The 22,653-nt window shown below is 26.5% G+C and overlaps 1 protein-coding gene across 2 annotated transcripts in view; it reads right to left on the bottom strand.

Annotated features, from left to right (window-relative positions):
• Window positions 1–898: 898 nt before the first annotated feature.
• The window catches only part of LOC111036646 (polypeptide N-acetylgalactosaminyltransferase 2-like), a 32,603-nt gene continuing 10,848 nt past the window's right edge, over window positions 899–22,653 (bottom strand). The window contains exons 2-12 of one of the 2 annotated variants that reach the window (XM_022318752.1): window positions 6,265–6,557; window positions 4,815–4,913; window positions 4,635–4,702; window positions 4,428–4,493; window positions 3,802–3,923; window positions 3,517–3,692; window positions 2,883–2,986; window positions 2,458–2,677; window positions 2,147–2,357; window positions 1,906–2,022; window positions 899–1,198 (exon numbers count right to left, since the gene is read on the bottom strand). In XM_022318752.1, the coding sequence (XP_022174444.1) occupies window positions 1,034–1,198; window positions 1,906–2,022; window positions 2,147–2,357; window positions 2,458–2,677; window positions 2,883–2,986; window positions 3,517–3,692; window positions 3,802–3,923; window positions 4,428–4,493; window positions 4,635–4,702; window positions 4,815–4,913; window positions 6,265–6,557 (1,641 nt within the window). In that variant the 3' untranslated portion in view covers window positions 899–1,033. The remainder of the gene's footprint in view (window positions 1,199–1,905; window positions 2,023–2,146; window positions 2,358–2,457; window positions 2,678–2,882; window positions 2,987–3,516; window positions 3,693–3,801; window positions 3,924–4,427; window positions 4,494–4,634; window positions 4,703–4,814; window positions 4,914–6,264; window positions 6,558–22,653) is intronic. The other variant, XM_022318753.1, reaches the window with a different exon arrangement.

The raw sequence follows: 22,653 nt of genomic DNA, 5'->3' as shown, positions 1-22,653 counted from the left end.
TTACAAAGCTACATTTTATATGTATAATGTATATGTAGGTAGGTACTCATCTATAATATATTATCAACTTAAAACGTTTAATTAAAAATAAAAATAACATTCGTGTAAAATTGTATAAGTTCTGAATTAACCGCAGTCTTTGATTATCTATAGGCTATAGATAATAAACCCATGATTGGCTAATTGTACAGTAATAGATAGGTACTAAAATATTATATTATAAACTTGACACTTGAAATAGAATATAGAATGAAAAAATAAAAATAATTTAGGTATTTACAATAGTGTATATGTAAGTACATATCATTTAATAATCATGGTAAGATTTAAATCACAGCCTTATCAATTATAAAGTATTTTACAAGGATACATATTATATTACATATAAAATAAAATAATAATGATAATGCTTAAAAATAAAATAACACAAAAAAAAATTGTATAAAAATGTCAAAAAAAAATTAACCATAGTATTATATTTACATTTCAAATAAAACTATATTTTTACCTTAGACATATATTCTAAGTTAAAATTAAAAATAATCATACATAATACAAAATATTCATATAATATATAGGATTGTATAAGAGATAAGTTTACGCCTACTTAAAGATTTATTATAATATTAAAGTAATAATACTAAAGTTTTCGATAAATGTAAAATGACTTTAAAACTAAACATTTCGGCTATATAATATAATATGTGCTAACTGTACCTTTATATTATATACGGCTAATGGCTATACGTATATAATCTTAGATAAAGGTAATAAGATAACTCAAATCAATTTGTTTTAACATTGATCACAGTACAATATAAGTAATAACTTAATTGTGCTGTGTAGGTACATAATAATCATAAACATCATTGTAGGTATTTATTTGATGTGTTTCCTGTGTAATGTATAAAACTATAAAAAAAGTTGACCTTTGGATTCTCGTTTAAGTAGTTTTTACTTTTGATTTCGGAAATCAATAAACATATATTATATTATTCTGTATTTCTGTCTATTGGTTACCATTTTGTAGGACTTAAACTTTATTATCGATTCCTGCTGCAACCAAGTATTCCCATTTCTGATTTGAATTGAGACTATCGCATACGTTTATACTTATCATGTCGTGTACTCCAAGCGTGTCCAAACATAGGTTAACGACTTTAAGCCTTAGCTGTTTAGTGTTTTCGTCGTATTTCCACTAAAACAATGATAAACATAATCGTGTAAGTAGGGCAATAAATAGGTATTAGGTGTTGAATATGTTACATGAATACGCGGTTATTAAGTATAAATCCTGAAATAATTTTGAAAAAAATTCGGTATTTATTTGGTGTTTTGAAAGCACGTGGGGTGTTATTTTATACTAAAATACTTTTGTACCAATTCGATAATTTTACTGTTTGGATGTAAATTTAGCTTATAATTTATAACCTGGGAAAATTCGTGTGTAAAGTTCTGGTATATATGTATAATAATAATTAAAAATCCATACTATGTGTTTTCCCTGTAATTTCTTCGTAATTTTCAAAAAAAACGTTAAAAGTTTACTATAGATTTATGTTTTAAAAACTGATCATTATCTGGTTATTAATTCATCATCGGATTTTATTCTCTGTGATGTAAGAGTGTGCGTCAACATTATTTTTTCAATTTCAATCCTCAAATTAAGCGTAACCGTGTAGGCTGGTACATATTTTAAAGTAGGAACGCAATATACTCGTTTAAAATATGTCGGACTTGGTATAAATATGGGAACAATAAGTATGCATTCTATTGATTCGAACTAACGTGAACTACAACTCGACACTCCGAGCATCGCGGATAATAATATTTTCATATTTCAATTTGAACAACCCCGCAGAATTCACGATGCTACAACAACAAATAAATAATTTTTATACTAACTTCGTCGGTTGTTGAATCGCAGGGTTTCATAATTATTAAGCTCATGGATGAATAATCTGTCGGAGATAAACACATTGTATCATGTTTAATCGATCCACCTACTGTAAATGTCCATTCCTGTAAAAAAATTATTTTAATTATAATAATTTGGTTTATACTATTATATATTTTGTATTATAATAACGCTGCTGCAGTTCTTTGCAAAGGTATGGTTTTGTAAACTGTATAATTATGTACATACTTGATTGCCACCGTAATCGTGGCAAGGAAAGATGCCTGCCGTTTTTCCAACTTGGTTTTCTAATGTATCCAAGCACATGTAGCCCTGTCTAATACTGCCCACGAATTCGTCCACAGTCGCTGGCAATTTAAGTTCCGGATAAACGTTATCCAAATACCATTTAAACGGTTTACAGCCGAGATTTTTCTTCAACGCCAATCGATCTGCTATGCTAGAAAATCACAACAACAATACACATTAAATTATTGTCATCGACTTTTACTTATTTTTAGAACACATTATTAGGTACTATATAATTGCGAATAGCATACTTTCCAAATGGAACGATTCTAGATAGTGGCACGGCATTGTAATAGTATCGCTTATAACGGTCCATCCATACTTCAGCTGCTCGACGAGTGTTGTGGGCGAAAACATTGCCACTGCCTCCCGGAAACGTATAAGGATGTCTCTTCCGGAACACATGCCCCACTCGCGAGCAAGGGATGATTTCCAAGCTACCACCACATTGCCACACCCTGAACGATATTTCTGCAAATGAAAAAAAAACATAGGTATATATACGCGCGCAATGAAAACGATCGACATTATTTGTTCATCATTACGTGCATTATAATTTATTTTATTTATATGGTTCTTCAATAGTTTATCATATAAATACGAGTTGATCGCGTACAACTATAGGTATATTATATAGTTTCAGTACCTACTTAATAGTTTTTAAACCACTCCTTACCCAAATTTTCACCACCCCAAATGTTCATTTCCTTGTCATATGTTCCAAGTTTTACGAAATAATCTTTGTCCATCACGAATAAACCGCCAGCAATCATCGGTGTTCTGTGAAATCAAACAAAACATTGTTTGTATTATTTATAATACCTATGCATATGGGACTGTCTTTTAACATATTATAATATTAGTTTTAAATGTAGCCATTTAGGTACATATTATTACAAACTAAACACAATCAGGGTAAATATTTGTACCTATGTAAACACTGCAATTGTTATTTGTTAGGTATTTAATTTATAATTTGTTTAAACTTTTCATTGGTATTATTCTTGAATAGGTAGGTATGTAAATTAAATCTGTACACGACCCACAAATAAAATAAAGGCGGGCGTACCTATACATAATAATATAATACTATATATTATAGTTGGGTACCACTTGAGTTAAAGGGTGACGAATGTAAATTGTACCTACACAGTTATTATTATTGTTACAACATTGTATTCTCACATCTCATAATCTCAAATAGTATATAAGTGGTAAATATGGTAACCGATAAATTTATGCAGTTATAGAGAGTCTTATATTAGGCGTAGTCTTATAGACCATTTAAAATTTGTAAATAATTAATTTACCTGATTGGTAAAGTTGGATCTTTTTGACGTTGAGCTCTGACTTCTTTTGACAAATACTCCCATTTAAACACTAAATTCCAATCAAATCCACCTCTTAGTTCTGACGAAGCTCCTATATATTGGAAGTTATCCATATTTATGACGTCGATAATTGGGCACACCACCCTAGTCGGGTCCTATTAAAATAAAATTACCTATTAAGTCTTATTCCCGACATTGCATAATATTATATTTTGGTAAGACACGCGTGTTAGACGCAACAATGATTACAACAAAATCACATACTTCCGCTACACGGTCTAAAAGTGGTTCAAGCCAATTCACGTTACACTCTACATGACTGTCCAAAAATGTAAGCACTGGTGCCGTCGCAATTTCTGAGCCGCGAACTCTAGATCTCATTAACCCTGTGGTAAACATATAATTTTGTTTTAAAATATTAATAAAAAATAGTTAGTACTTAAGCTCTTATAATTTCATTTTGTGTCCATATATGTATACATTTATAAACTTCAAATAGTATAAGCCATGCTTTATAGAATAAATATAGTATACAATTATCAATTAATAATTACATCTACAACACTTACAATATATATTTATGGAAATAAAACATTTGTTTTTCGTATTTTATTTGCTCAAGTTTACTAATTATTTACTATAAATCTCTGTTATTAGTTATAATATGTTTATTTTGTTTTCTGTTAAGCTTAACATTGTAGTATAATTATACTGTACTTGAGCCCTCGTGGGCCTTTAAATAAATATATATATAAATAAATAAAACAGTTGGGTTAGAAAATATTATATGAAAATGTTAAACATTAGGCTTTTAGAAAGATGAAACTTATCAAATTTAATTAATCGAATTTAAATCAATTTTTATAACTTTAAGTCGGATATATGTTTACCTTCTCTTTGTTCATTTCTGATAAGCTTCACTTTTTGTATTTTTGATAATTCTTGTCCATCAGTACCTTTAAGTAAAAATAAAAATCTATTAGTATATAGTTAATCAATTAATATGAGATCGATTTTTGGCTATAATGATAATTTTATTGTTGTATAATATATTTATAATATAAAACGAGATTTAATGGTTGTCATAAAATACTTACTGTCATCGCTGAAATCGTCCACTAGAATTATTTCTTTTATTAAATGTTCGGGACTTCTATTTAAAACGCTAAAATTTAAGATAATAATAAAATAATTATTCAGTGAATTAAAATGAACTGAAGGTACAAGATGTACAACTAATATATTGTTATGGAAAAAAACATGATTTCAAATAATACCTGACAACTGTTCTCAAAAGAGTAGACCTGGCTTCGTTATGAAAGGTGATGATGACACTTGTCTGAGGTAGATCAATGCGATATTTCTTTGTTAAACATCTTGATAAAAAAAACAACGAAATAAGTAATTATTATGATATAAACTTGAATTTAACATAAATAAGGAATTATTTTTACTCTGAGAAATTTGGCTGACCCAATAATAGTAAAAAATATAATATTTTAATCCTCTACAATTGAACATATTTATAAGACAATAAATCTCGAAATTACTGACCGCATACAATTTCTCGTCTTCGTAACAATATGCTGTCACAATTCGTTTATGAAAGGAAATAATTTTTATATAATTATAGTGCCTGTCTGAATATTAAAAATGAAAAATTGTCGTGATACAGATTAATTTGAATATTTCAAATATTTCAATGTTAATTTCTTACTGACGCACTATCGTCTATTTAACGTTTCTTCCTATTGCATATAATTTAGTAGGTAAGCACAATACGGAATTAGATACTTATACTGTAACACCCCTTTTTTTCTTCAATAATGCAATTATTCAAAATCTGATTTTTGTAATTTTTAAATATGCTTAAATACCATAGTACTTTAAAATTCATCGGATTTGTTTCACTATTTAAAGAGTGTCCTATATACATTTATGGAGTTACAAACTTTTGTTTTTTAAATGAGAACCTCCGTTTTTTTCTATAAATTATTTAGCTGATCATTTTTTTTTGAAAACGTTGATGTATCAAGGGTAGTTTTTCAGTTATTTAATTTTGCGTACTGAGGATAATATAGATCTATGAAAATGGGTTTGGAAGATATGAGGATATTGTGATTTGAAAATGTTAGTGATTAATATTCGTCTAACCAATAGAAATAATTTTTAAAAATGATCCAAGCATGATAAATACTAGAATCAATATAAGTTTACAACTTAATAATTTTTATCTACTTTATATTATTTTTATGTAATTATTTGTAACATTATATACTGTAATTATCTTTAGTATAAGAATTTTAATCACTGAAAAACTACTCGTAAGAAATTTGAATTAGGTACATCAATTCCAACTTTTTTAATAAAAATTATCCTCTAAATAATAAAATTTACAGTAAACCAAGGGGGTTTCTCATTCAAAGAATATAAATTTGCAACACCACAGACACTCCTTGAGTAGAATAAAAAATCTCAAGAATTTAAAAATATTGTCTCTAAATACATTTAAAGATTCCAAAAATTAAATTTTGAATTAATATATTATTGAAAAAGAACAGGGAGTGCGGGCATGCTTTTTTAGTATATATATATAGAGAGACGTGACTGCACATTTAAATTGTAAAATTATCAGATTTTTTTCGTGTTACACATTTAAAATTGTTTAAACAGCAATATTATAGGTTACTGGAAGATTGGTATGTATAATAATATAGTCGATCTCACTTTGCGTTTCTAGTGTCAGGCACTGGCCGGTTGCTTCGCAGGCTATCGCTCGCCAATTGATTGAATTTGTTACGTGAATACGCATCGTCTCCGTGTCTGAGACCACCAGCGGCCACGTACGCAACCTCGTCCAGGTAACTGCTTAATGTCGAAAAAGGCGTAAAGAGTTCTGCCTGGCCATCGGTCAGAGAACTTGGCGAGCTATCTACGTGCCTGTAGATCGACGGATCGTCGACAGACATTAAACCGTATCGGTCGTTTTTCAGCCGTAACGCTCTATTCTCTTCTGGCTGCTTGTAACCGAGAACAAAACAATTAAAGAAACGACCATGTTAAAAGGTAAAATACAAATTATCGATAAACAGTGTATATGATTTGTATTAGGTCGTTGTAAACATAATATATAGATATAATATTTTATACGTTATCATTTATCGCAGTATCTATGTATAGATCTAGGTACCTATCTATCAATACGTCAGGTTATATATAGGTATATAATATTTATTATAGGTACTGCGCAAGACGCAATAATAACAACAATATGTATAATAACTGATTTTTTTACATTCAGCTAGCATATGTTTTAGACGAATCTAAACATGTATTAGATTTTGAGTTAATCTTGGGAGGAAGTAAGTTTTATAACGTTTTTAGATTAATCTCGGCTTACGACACTTGTAAGAGTGCTGGGTTACATAATATAATATATATACAACCGCTCAACATTTATAATGGTTGTATTATATGATCCCTTAAACACGATTTAATTGTCAATGATTTGTTTATTCAATTTTAGTAAATCATTAAACGAATCAATTGTTCATGTGACTTGGCATAAAAGTTTCAGACCACGGTATGGAAATGAAATAAACAACTAATAAATATTAAATTACAATTTAGGTATATTTTACAATACCATATAGCTCGGAATGAATCAGTCCACGAAAGTACATGCAGGTCATCAATTATTATTATTAAGCAAAAACAAATATGGACATTTTTGTATAGTATATGCTAAAAATATGGACTAACGGTATCCAACTTTGGGGCTCAAAGTCAAGTCTTCAAATATTAATCGCATCTAAACCTACCCGTCGAAATATCTCAATACGATACCTGCAAGAGCCCCATTCCATGTCTTCAACTTCTGTTTAACTACCTACTCAACATAAGTATTCAAAATAAAGAAAACTATTTTATGTTTTTATGTTATAGGCACTTATATAAAAGTCTAAGATTGATAATTCAGATAGAGCCACTCAGCTGCCTACACACGATATATTTAGTATAATAGGAGCCTATTTAATTGTGTTGTTAAATTATATATTTACACATATTAAAATAATAATCTTAAGATTAAAAGTTAAGACAGAAGTTAGTAGAAAAATATAATGTAGTCTATACAGAATTTACGGAATACGAGCGAAGACAAAGACGGAGAAGGACTTTGTTTACAGTTATTGAAATTCATTGGTATGTACCTGTCGAATATCGATATAATTATTTTTAATGATATTTTGGTTACTTACTGGCAATTATTTATATTTTGTTTTACATATAACATTATAGCGTATATAATGAGGATACAAAAAGAAAAAAGAAGGAATCAGAAGTATTATATTATATGACAAAGTTGATGTCGGTGATCGAGGAGATAAATTAAATTACTTGAATTAAAATAATTAAAAATAGAAAGGCAGGTTGAATCAGGACGTAGTTTAAATTAAACTATAACACATATAGAATATATATAGCGGTAAAGTGGTTTCACCATTGACTATTTTTTATGGATGCCAATTGCCAGCTTAAATTGTATTATACTGTATTCATTACGTATCTTTCAATGTATTGTTAGTTATACATAGCAAAACCGCACTTCTAATTTATCGCATTGCCGTATTGGTAGTTGGTACTAAACTATGTAAATTAGGTAAACATTACCTAAGGAAATGTTAATCCTAATAATTATTATTTAAGAAACATTAAGTACCTATAGGCATTTTACTACCTATTTATTTATTTTTAACTATTTAAACAATTTATGCGCTGATAACATTTAAATAATCTTAAACAATAAATTATAATATGTAATATTTATAAAATGTATTGTATTTAAGAAAAGCCTACAATGTTGAAGCACCTATAGATGATTAATACCGGCTTTTCGCTTATATAAAGAACATTTTCTAATATAGATGCTATGTTTATCCTAATTCCATTTGAACAGCTTAGCTACAAAATTATAAATTTGAAGAGCGTTTTTTATTATGGTTTAGGTGTTTTTGACAAAGGTATATTTTACGCTTACATCCTCTTGGGTACTGAGATAACGATTGTTTTCATCTGAGCTTGAGTGTATAGGCAAGTGCGTGGTGATAAAACAAAAGAGTTGTAATATTTTTAGTAACAACATACAGATTTCCTTTTATAAATGTCTATTCATAAATAATTGAATTCATTATAACAGCATAAGTACTATTGTTGTGAAATATAAATGTTTAAGGTAAAATATGTGCATGTATTAATATAATATGTCTATACAAAACAAAAACAATAATAACACCTCAAATTTGTATTACTTTATCACAGACCATGGTAGATTAGTCATCGCGAATGACTAGGTTCCTTGCTTTATATAACATTTAAATAACAACAATTGTTAATGTATTTTTCTGATTATGTCAAATTCTAAAATGTACTTTAAAACAGAGGATTGTTAATCATTAATTAATCATAACTCTAATTTTCGTACAACCTACTTTCTCCTTTCTGTAACATTAATTTTTTATAATACTCTATACATAAAGGACGATTTATAACCATAATTAGAAAATATGTAATAGTATATATTATACAGCTTAATATGGACATCAATCAAAAAAACTAACTAAAAAAAGGTTATAGAAATTTAAAATATCTGTAAGACAAAGCCAAAATTAGTTGAAAATTCTGTCTTGTGTATAGTATACTAGTAAAAATATTTGATAAAAATGTCGAGTTTCTAGTTGGTTATTTCTTGTTGAATTACAAAAAAACATCACATTTTGTTGGAATTATAGTCTAGTCTTGCGTTAATATTCTCGTTTTCCGTAATTAATTTTTGTTTTCCCGATTGTTTTGAGAAACTACTGATCATTTTTTACTTTTGACCTCTAAAGTAGGTACAAACTAGATCTATTTTGCTAGTACAAGCCATCCTATTATAACAAATTGAAGCATTATTTTTGCTATAAAAAGTGTGTTCAGACCAAATAAAACAAGTCATTATTGTACATAAAACCATCGCTCCCCCTAGAATCTAAAACACAAATAATCCAAACTAGCAATAAAAAAAAAATACCAGTGAAGTAAAATTATAGATGACTGGTTGCGTTTTACTACGAGCTATGGGTCTACTAATTATTCTAGGTAATTTTAAATTGTTCTAATTTCTAAACTTTGACTTGAGATTGTAAAGGTCGAATACACCGTGATGTATTATTATGTGGCTGCAGCTATACATTTACTTCTTGCTCGCTGATAACTCTTCATGACCTTAAAAATAACAACATTATTTATCGTTGCCATTTCATAATATTTGTAACAAGGCCGAATATCGTGACCCAAAGCTAACACGCTTATAGAGAATATCTGAAGATAAACTGCAAACAGACTTTCTTTCGTTCAATACGCGTGACTTCACTCCCCCTACCAAGACGATAAAAATATAATATAGCATGGTGTAAATCAAACCATGTCTGCGTGAAAGAAATATGCAAGAAGAGAGCAAAGTGAACTGACGAAAAGACTGTAATAGGTGTACTGGTGTAGTAGTTGTTTATATCAAATATGTATAAAGAAATAAATAGGTATAACACAAAAACTATTATGTAGGAGATGACTAGTACATTTTTCTTTTTTTCCAGTTATATAAACGATCATTCCACGGTCATATTTTAAAAACATCAGTTGTTAACAATATAATATGATATTTACTATGAAAAGTTGTGCACAACTAATATGAATTATAGACTGTTTAACAAAATGTTGTTGATGTCGTTTATTCGTTTTAACAATCAATCTTATTATATATTACCTACAGAACAATTTTACTATATTAGGTATACTACTATACTTACGTATGGTGCTTCATTATTTCTTCTAGCTAATACTTTTATTGCATTGTAGTGCGGATTCTATTTTATATATAAATATAATTAAGATAAGTATGTACACACAAATTAGATTACCTTGCTAGGTATATTGTATTATATATTATATATACCTAGGTAATACTTGTATATATAAATACCTAGGTAATACTTGTATATATAATATAAAACCTATTTAAAATTTACCTGCAAATCAAATGGAAATCAAATAACAATAATGAATAAATTAATAAATAGCCTATCGGTTAACTGTTATTAATTAATAATTATTAGATTCTTATATATTAGTCGTGTGGGTATAGTTATTACACTTACTACAGTCTACATGCACGACTATACCATTAATACATACTACTACGAAAATCTATATTAATTATTTGCCGCTTATTGTTATATACATATTAAAATAACGATTTAATATTTTAACTTTTATAAATATAATATATTTAAAATATTTGTATACTAAAAATTATAGATAATTAGGGAATACTAAATCACTGCTTTTAAATTTTGATCTATATAAAAATATTATTTTAATAAAAATAAAAATAAAAATAATAAATGATTATAAAATAAAAATGATAGGTACGAGGAAACTGAATTGACCGAATTGAACATCCCTTTAGATCAGTTTTTTTTAATGTTTATTTTTAGCTAGTACCTATACAAGTTTGATAAATGTAAAATTTAATGAAGTTTTTAAATCCTAAACAATTGTTAAAAAATTAATTGAAAATTGGATAAAATATACTTTTTTGACAATTTTCAGGAGATGCGCTATTGCAGGTATTCCACTATCACCGTGTACCGTAGCTGCGTGTGTGGTCTGGGTTAAGAGTTTTCATACTGTTCACCGAATTGAATAATATTGTTAAGGTAAAACGATTTCACTAGTCATTAAAAACCACATTTAATAACCACCTAACCACACTGTCCACGATGAAGTAGTTGATTATTTTCAACTATATTTGGTACTTTGGTAGGTATATTATAGTGGGTAGGTATAGGTAACATGTTAACCACACGGTTTCCACTGATAACGGTGACAGTATAATAGTACTTAATAGTTATTAGTACTTCAAACCTGTTTTTTAAAAGAATTAAAGTTGATTAATCGTGATAATACATATAAAATTACAATTAATATTCAATTATATAAAATTTAAAAAAAATTGACACTTAAATGAGTGAATGAAGTTATTATTATTTCAATCCATTACATTCGCTCCAGAATCAATTGGAACACGCACGATGAACGCTAGTCCATCAAAATTGGTAATTATACCTACATTAATATATCATAGCATAAGGTTATACATACATTTAATTTTTGGTTAATACGAAAAAAAAAATGAGTGCGAACTATAATATAAGCTTACCGCCATTAAATTGTTTTTATATTAGCCGCTTCCTTTAATATAATGATTACAAGTCAGGCGCACTATTTAAAGAATAGTTAAATAAAAAATAATAATAATACAAAAAACGAAGGTACCTATTTGAGTTTTAAATTTTCAACTAGTTTTGTTATTTTGTTTTGCTCGAATAAAATTAGTAATAATTGAATTATAATACAATTAGAACTTTTCTAATTTCTTTTATTTGCCGACTAAAAATGAATTACCTACTTACAACTAAAAGTTATAAATAAATATTAGTAAATATTTGTTAAATATTTTATTCTGCATGACATGTGGTATTTTTAAAATTTTTTATTAATTAAATAAAAACATTGACAAGTTGAGTTTATAAATAAGTTTATGATTATCTATCTTCTGAAGGCGATGCTTGCGTAGAAGATAAAGAGTAATACAAAATAAATATAAAGTTTTGCAAAGATATCCACAATATTATAACATTGTTACCTTCATATCTAAGATGGTAATTATAATTATTGTTATATGGAAATAAAGAGTACTTATACCTACTGGTAGGAAAACAAAACCAATTACGTATTTATAGGTATGTATATTGTATATACTGTTCTATGTGACTTTATTATTTTAATATTAAGTTGTGAATAGATAATACATTAACTATCAAATATCAAAACATAATATGTAAAAAACCAAACTTTTCTTACAAATTAGATAACAAATATTAGAAAAATATAGAATTTTTAAACATAAAAATTGAAATTAATTGAGTAGTTGTTGTATAGGAAGTGGAATTTATTATAAAAAACTTAAATTAATTACTTTTGCGTAAGAGAAATGTAATTTGTTCAAAAACCCATTATTACATGACTTTATATTTTGTTTTCGCTTCCAAGAATAATTCACACGGCTCTCTAAATGTTATCCAAAATTAAGTAAATATAATATAGGTATCATAGTTCATAGTAATTAACAATTACGAGTGAAATGTTTTAAGATATTTTTTTGAATAAATCAGTGTAAACTATTAAGTCAGAAACGCAGTGAACTACAAAAACAACAAACATATTTTTGTATCAAACAAAAATGAAACAATAAGAAAGTTGCTTTGCAATAATATAAGGTAATATACCCTCTTTTTCTTCAATAATTTAGTTACTCAAAGTCTGATTTTTAGCATTCTTAAATATACTTAAGACCATAACTTTATTTTTTTAGGATTTTTGTGTACGACTATTGAGTACTGTAATCAATATATTGCACTACTGCTGGGGTACAAACTTCTGTTTTTCAAATTAGAACCCCTTTTATTAATGTAAACTACTTAGCGTATAGTTATAATTTTACTGAACATTTTTGACGTATCAGAATCGAAATTCAAACTAGTAGCTTATGATTTATTTAACTTTGTTTTCTAAAATTCTAAGGGTAATAGAGTAATAGATTCGTGGTAATTTATTTATAGAAAATATGGGTACTAGGATGATATGAAAATTATAGTTTATATTAATCTATCAAAGTTTATAATTTTTAAAAATAGTTTAAGAAAAATATATGCAAAATCTAGTATAACATCTACTTAATAATTTTGTACAATCCTTTTTAAGGACAATCATTCTTAGTATACAACTATAAGCATATTAATATGAAAAACTACTCGTTTGAAATTTGAATTAGGTATAGGTAAGAACACATAAGTTTTCACAAAAATAATCTATTAATTAACTTACAGTATAAAATAGTGGGAGGAGGGTTCTCATTTGAATAATAGAAGTTTGTATCAAAGGAAACTTCACACTTCTCAGGTAGTAAAAAATCTCAAAAATTTTAAAATATAATTTTTAAGTATATATTTAAGTATTCCGAAAATCAGAATTTAAATACATTTATTATTAAAGGAAAAGTTGCGTGAGGTGAGGAAATTACGAAAAATGGGGTGGGTATGGATAGTGAGTCAACTTGTGTAGTACATCAAGTGTACCTCATCATAGAGAGGAAGGTCACTGTAATGGATAATTGTTTTTAATTTATATTTAATAATAAATCAATGCATACGAAAAACGATTCTGAGCAGATTCTCCACTTCTGAAGATATTTCATGATTAACTAATATTACTGTCGTTTTTATTAGTAATTTATTTTTATAATTGGTAATATGGTAGGTTGAATTTATTTTTGACAAAACATCGCATACATTGCATAATAATAATTATTAAATTATATAGATATAAAATACGTACCTATACATTAAAGAACTGTGTTATTGTGTTAATAGGTTTGTGCCATTTTATACCACGGTATAAATAATAAATAACTTAAAATTAGTAGAAGTATCTTGACATTTTATTATTCGAGTACGTAGAAAATAATAATATATAATATGCAATGGTGAAAAGTCCTTAAAATTAATATATTTTTGATAAAAACAAAATAACTTGAATCGTAGAAACAAATTACCTGCTCAAAAATTGTTATTTGATAATTCATATATCTAATTTCATTAAAAATTGAACTTCAAATATCTATAAAAAAAAATATGTTGTATGTAATATTGTATTTTTATATTTTTAGTGCTGTACTAACAAAATATGAGGACCTATGTATCAACATTTCATCAAGCTTTTTGACGGAGAATACCAAAACTAAATAAAAGCGGCTAAGTGGATACGCTCTGCTGTACGATATTAGGTGTCTAGTGTGTCACTGCAATAGATGCGTGTTAAATTTGAATTCAATGATATAAAATCATTTGTCTGTCAACCTATAATATTACTAAGTATATTTTATTAAATAATTGTGAAAGTAATTTATTTTAATATTAGATTACAGTAGTACAGTAGATTAAATTCATTTTTGTCGAAAAAAATGCATTTGAAAATATCATCATTGTGTGTATACAATAAAATAATATACTCTAAAAGCTAAAATACCCACGAATAATATTTTTTAAATTACAACAAAATAACTAAAATCGAATTTGAAATGTGCTGGAAATGTAACCCTCTAGTGTAGAAATTAGATAAAAATTGCTTCCAGAAACAACGGTTGAAGAACATCGTTTTAAGTAACAATAATTACACGATGTTCTATCTTATTAAAAACAAATGTATACTTTTTAATTATTTATACAGTTGAGATTAATAATAGAGGGATCAGTTAAAATCTTAGTTCACACCTATTTGGAAATTCAATTTTTAAGTAAAATATAATTATTTATGAAACATATATTCATAAGCCATTATAGGTGCATGGGCGCAACGGAATCATTCTTATATAGATAGATATAGTTTCTAGAAGATACCAATTAAACAAAAAAAAAGTTCAATGTATAAATTGTTCACAGATAATAATAACAAGATGACATCACAAACTTAATTGTAGAAATTCTAAAAATTAAGACACAACACATCTTATAAGTTATCACATCTTCACATCTATAACTAGACGACCGTTTATTACTAACAAGTAACAAGTAACAATAGTACTTACGTAGGTACCAACAATACGACAACATGGAAAATACATTTGAGAAAAAAATGTGTTGCATTAAATTATCTTTACAAGATTATTCCAAAGTGAAACTGTTTGCTTAAAATATAAACACATGAATCTTGTCATACAAAAAACAACGTTAATTTCCATTCATACAAGGTTGATTGTCGATTACCGTTAAAAAATTCAAATCCATTCGCATCGTGTTACTGAAGTTTGCTACACTTTCACTTAGCCTTTTCAAACGATCTATTATTTGTACAGTGTTTTTCTTTTTACTTAACATTTTATCTAAATATTTCGTATACCACATAATTTATGGAACATAATATAACTACCTACCTACTGTGTACTAATATTTTTAAAATATTTTCTTGTTATCCATATTCTATATTAAATAGTTATTATTCAATAATAATAATTATTGTTTTAAAACTAGTTTGAAATCATTATTTATTTTATGAACTTTAAAACTTGATACTTCGATGACAAAAACCATATCGCATTTTTAATATCTTGAAATGCTCAGCTACAGATTTGAAATGTATTTAAAAAGTTATATTTAGTATTATAGAACATATTTTTATTTTTAAATTCATATACGTAATTAGATAATACAGATATATTAATTTACAATATATTATATAATGTATATTTTGTATACCTATTATGTAAATGTAATTCGATTATGTATGCACCTATATTCATCCAGTAAATAAATAATGTTTTTTTTTTATGAATAAAATGTATTAATAATAGCGGCATTAACACGACCTTAACCTATAGTGCTTACCTATTAAATAATAATATATAATATGCACACCGGTTATAAAATATTATAAATCACCATTCAAACCAAATCACTTAAATAATATTGCGTTGGAGGATACCTACTGGATAAAGACACTGACGTCCAATGTGTTTATTTTATGGTTGAAATTTTTTATATATAGCCAAAATAATATATTTACAGACGAATAATTAGAATTAAATTTAGATCGTAAGCCCAATTAAACAATATGATGAATACCCTTGTACGATACATCATTCAGACAATTAACATATTACCTATTTATATCATTTTACTATTAAAATATACATTATTTCTGGTTGTACTGATATAAAAACTATCATTAATTAATCATTTTAATACCTACTTAATATTATCCATAACATCGTAGGTAGAACTGACTTGGTACATAGAATAATTAATCAAGCCAAGACATTTCTGTATTGGAATTCATTATTTTATGTTAAACATAGAATATTGTATTCATTTTAAACTAAACTGTCTGCACTTTATTAATTTTAAATACAAGAACGGTGACTTTTATAATATTACTAAACCTATTGGCTATTACAGTAATGAGACTTTATATATTGATTTTATTAAAATATTAGGTACGAATACCTTACTACCTACATATCATTAAACTGTTGTAAATTTCCTTTCAATTATTCGTCATTCATCAGTCACCACGACACCTGCACTGCGACAGTGTCAGTGTACACGCTTTTTTCTTATTGGAATGACCTAAATCATTGCCATAAAATAATAATATAATCGTTATGGGTATTAAGTTTCAAACCGGGTGTCGCTCATCTCATTAAAATGTTTTAAATATTATATCAACCTCAAATAAACTTGTTAAAAAAATGCATAAACACATAACACGCATTACAGTATTACACATGAATAAATTATAATTTAAAATTACTCGATACGAACAAAAATGGTATGTTGTAATATAATAAATGATATAGGTATTTAAAAATATTAATAATCAACTGAAATCGGTAAGTACAGGTACCTATGTACTACTATGTAATTTTGTAGAACTCTATCATTATTATTCATTATACCTATAGAGTGAATATATTTTAGTACAAACTAATTTTGTAATTTAAATCCAATACATTTCAAACAGTAAACCAATAATGAATAAGTATTATAAAACAAGTTTTGTTTAAATTTTAAATACGGATATTTTAATTTTGATCATCTATTTAATATTATAAAAGTAGCGGATTGTTACAGTTCTATAAGCAACATCGATATAATTTCAACGTTTTCACCTGCAATAGCCACTACCGATCTAAAGCAGTATTATATCTATGTTTATGGGCTTGGATCCGGTTATTATTATCGAGGGAAAGGCATTCGTTCTCGTCTTATTTGCGCATATAATTGTACTGAAATAATATTTCTTATCTGCTACCCAGTGTAAAAATAAAGAAGTACAAAATTATTATCATTGTATTTCCTTTTGTTTCATTTTTATCGTAATAGCATATAGTAATAAATTAGCATAATATTGCTATGTTATTATTAATATAATATATTAGGTGAAATAGCATATAACGATGATTATTGACTCGATATTCAATACATTATACTGTATATAGATACTGTTGGTACAGTGTATTTAAGTTGAAAGAAAATAATTATATTTTTAAAACATATAGATTTATATTGAAGTATACCAATCTAGAGAAGCCAAGAGCTTAAATTATAATATTATAAAGTATAAACTCAACATTCAAATCAAAGTCTATCCCCTATTGAAAGTGCCGAATCTTGACTCGGTTTCTACTCTATAAACAGTTAAACAGGCACTGTACAAAAAATTAATATGCGAGTGAGTATAGCGTATAAAATTCACTAAAGTAACGAACAATTGCCTATTAGAACCCAAAATATTAAGTAATACCTAGTAGCCAATTTACGCATGTAGGTACGTCGGATGTCGTTTTGATTGAGTAGTTTATAAATAAATAATAAAAGTATGATTGGTGGGTTTGTTCAAAAAGTAGGTAAGAACGTTTTGTACCGAAACAAATGAGTTTTGTATGTAACGACGTAACACGTTGTTGGCGCCAATATATAAATGAATGTGTGATTTCTATACACGTAGGTACGTCAAGAGCGCATGCAGACCGTATCATTAATATTGTGTCGACTTTCTAAATCACCCTGTGCGTGCATTTTTTCCAAAGATATTAAAATGGGTAAATGATAATATATAAAAACAATATTATACACAGTATACAATCATACTCAAACGGCATCTAAAATGTCCTAGGGACAGTGAATGGCAGAACGCAGACATTGGAGTGCAATTGAATTATAGTAGGTATACTTCACTAGAATAAGAAAGGTTTGAGGTCAATCTATAGGAGAGTATAGGCTCAACACGGATTTTGACTTAGAAATTTCAGCTATCTCTTAAAGTCGCAACGCGTGCGCGACCCCTCAGGTCAGAGCGTATTGCTGTCTGGACATTTTGATCACGTAATATAGTAAACGGGTTAGTTGCGTATCGAGTTTGTTTAAGAGGAATCTTCATTAGATAACCATCTGCAATAAAATATGATATATTGGGAAATGAGATTATATGGGACAACAGTTTTTATTAAACATACATCTTATTAAAATAAAAAACATAACATAATGCGGAATAATATAGGTAGTATAATACTATAGAATATAGATATTATAATGTATTGAGTAAATTTATTGAGCAGTAGCTTAACCATGACACGGTTTTAAGCATGTATGTATAGTATACATATCTAAAGGTAAAAATAATAAAATAATGTTTTTAGCTAAACATTTGATACCTACTGTATACATACTTTCATAATTTCATTATTATCAAACAGGTGCGTAATATATCAGTAGCACTCGTGGCAGTTAAATAATTTTGTCATGTTAAAGAATGAGAATCATAAAAAAAACATAAACTAAAAAATGTATTAATAGGTAATAATTGTGCCTAAATTAGTAAATCGGTTTTTCCCTCAAATTCATCTTATACTTCTTATATCTTCTCTATACTTGGGGTTATATTCACAACACCGCAAACAGCTATAATAGCCAAATCACTGAGACTACTCTAGAATAACATAATATCTAGGAACACAATTTATAAATATTAAAGCTTTAAATTAACATTGTAATCATATTTTTAATTTAACTACCTACCTATAAAAATAATATCTCTGCAGGGTACTTAATTCCTTTTATAATATTATTCATGTTATCATACCTAAATACCTACCAACATCAAATATGATAATTGTAAAAAACTTAATAGATCCTATGTTTCAAATAAACGTTAAAAAACGAAAAGAAATGAAGAAAAAACCTGGAAAGTTAAGCTTTATGGTACATTATATATTTGTTTCTATGCTGGAGCTGTTAATTTAATAATTATTTTATTCACACAAATATTTTCTTTTAGACTAAAATACATTTTATAAGTGTAGTTTTCTGTTTTTACCTCCAATAGAACAAATTGGTTTTAAATCAGAAAAAAAAGAAATTTACATCAAAAACTGTGAACAAATATTCATGTTGTATCAGACTATTAAAAACAAATATTATTCATATCACTTACTTCATAAATAATATCAATAATATATAATATTATTACAAATATTAAAAAAAGGTCATCGGATATATCCTCTTTTGCCACCGTTTGACCGTCTCTGTAATGTATAGCAATGAATAATATGAAAGATACCTAAATATATTCTATAAATATCGTACCAAGTGCAGTTAGTATTATGTATATTAAGGTATCCTACATTAAATTTTAAATTTTATACCCTGGATATTGAGTAGTGAGTATAAGTAAACTAAAAAGCTATAAATTATTTTATATTACGCATTACGCAGTTATATGGAATACAAAGAAACATAAAAAAGAATTTAAAAAACCCCTCCATGTTTTTCTTAACTAATTTGTTTACCAAGCTAGTATTATTAAGTGCCTATTAATTTATTTTGTCCCTAAAGTCTTTTCAGTGTCCATTTGTCATAATGCCCGACTTATATTATAGCACTATATAATTATATATACTATATATATTCTGTAAGTAGTTAATAAATACCGTAAGAAGAAATGAAGGTTACTAAAATTATTGGGCTCCAAACATAGGCACAGTTAGAGTATAACCCTTACATTTCGGGGTTGTTAGAATTATAGAACATTTATTGCAGAGTTCTCATAGGCCATGGTCAATAAACGTATATAATATATTATTATTATAAACTTCAAACTAAATATTATTGTAAAAAATGTAATATGATACAAATCTGAAATCACTTAAATCATTGCATGTGCCATGTATCATGTATAATAGTTAATAGTTTAAATGATGATTAATGGTTTAATTGTTTAATATCAATGTTTTCAGTTTTTAATGAATTCCCATTAGTATTGTATTAATACATATCAGTATATCACACATGAACGACGAAAATGTACATAGTACATACAAATATACTTACAATGGATACACAATACACATGAATATTAAATACGATAGATACAATAAGAACATATTACTATTTACTATTATATCACTTTCACTCACATTTAAAATTAACTGATAATGGAAGATGAGAATTTGTAATAATAACAATTAAGAGGACTATCGAAAACCTGATGATAGTAATATATTGTGAATGAAACTTTTTCTTCCGAAACTGATACAAAAAATTAAGTTTTTCATATATTTAACAGATTGATAACCATAAACCGAAAAAAAATGAAAACCTATCCAACTTATACTTTACACCTAAAACTATACCTAAATAATTAATTAAATTATTATTCACCTCAATTGCACTCGTGGACCCGTTTATTAACGCCTCCACACTTATTAGCCAATAAGGTCTAATTAACTCGAAATTAATTAATAATTATATTAATTAATACATATAAATTTCTTTAAATTTACCCAATGGTCTATAAATGATATAACTAAATGTAATTGAATTCTATTGTAAGTTAGAAGGACAGTAATAACTAATAAGTAAAGCAAAATAAAACTTAAACATAGGTACCCCCATTTTATATATACACTACTGTTTACGTATATAGTAAATAGTAAATACCTCTCTATCTATAACTAACACATTTTTAATATCGCATTCAAACATTTTAAATGTTAATACCTATTATGATTTAAGTTTGAAATTATCTATTATAATTATCTACACCTAACTATGTTATTTATTAATATTTCTTTTAAATTGTAATTGAATTTGTAGCTTTAGGTGTTAAGACTTGACATTTTAATATACAAGGTCACTATTATACATATAACATATTACATTTTAATATTTATTTTATACAATACATTTTAGAAATGTTAAATCATTAATTTTTTATGAATAATTGAACATTTTTAAATAAGAAATACTATCTATATAGCTAGGTTGTCAAACAGGTTTCGATTGAAGTTATTTGTTTAAATACTATAATTTATTTAATTCAAAAGTATGATAATAATTAGGTTCACCAATACCATCATCCTACTCCGAGATGAGTGAAGTGACGAAATTATATAGAAGTGCCTAAAATCCCAATTGTTTGTAGCTGCAATTTCTGATTTTTGAGGTCTGTTTTTTTTTTTTTTAATGATAATAAATTGTTCAGGTTTTTATTTATTTTTTAAATAGTGAACCATATTTTTAGTTGCATATTCTAAGAGCCAATTGACTGAGTATCGCATATATATGTTACGGGCGAAGTGGAAAATTCGGACAATGTATACAATGCCCGGGCATTGTATACAGTGACCGGGCATTGTATACAATGTCCGAAGTATATTGGGCAATGTAAATTGTGAAGTATATATACAAATAATCTGCATAATATATTATGTTTTTATTGCAAATTATTAATATTACATTATTATACATAATTAATAATCATCAATATAACATAATATAATATATTAATATTATTTTTTTACAATAAACTACTATACTATTTATACTAATTAATTAAAATTAAAATTAAATTAAATTAAATTATTTATTTTATTTAAATAAATAAATGTTTATTTAAGCACTGCATAATATAAACTGAGTGACATAGTAATATATAATATATTAATATTATTTTTTTTTCTTATAAAGTATAAATAGTTATATGTTACTATTGTTACGTCTATCTTTTGGTCCACTAATGACATTTTGTGAATGCACTATATATTCCAATAACGAAACTGATAAATATCTTATCGCATATAATTTTGGTACGTACAGTTTTACTTTAGTTGTAGTATACTGTCACTCAGTTTATATTGTGCAGTGCTTAAATAAATATTTATTTATTTAAATAAAATAAATAATTTAATTTAATTTAATTTTAATTTTAATTAATTAGTATAAATAGTATAGTAATTTATTGTAAAAAAAATAAAAACAATATTAATATATTATATATTATGTTATATTGATGATTATTTAATTATGTATAATAATGTAATATAAATAATTTACAATAAAAACATAATATATTATGCAGATTATTTGTATAAATACTTCACAATTTACATTGCCCAATATC

Source organism: Myzus persicae, unplaced genomic scaffold, assembly GCF_001856785.1.
Source record: "Myzus persicae strain clone G006 unplaced genomic scaffold, MPER_G0061.0, whole genome shotgun sequence".
Taxonomy (NCBI): domain Eukaryota; kingdom Metazoa; phylum Arthropoda; class Insecta; order Hemiptera; family Aphididae; genus Myzus; species Myzus persicae.
This window is presented reverse-complemented; position numbering and strand designations above follow the sequence as displayed.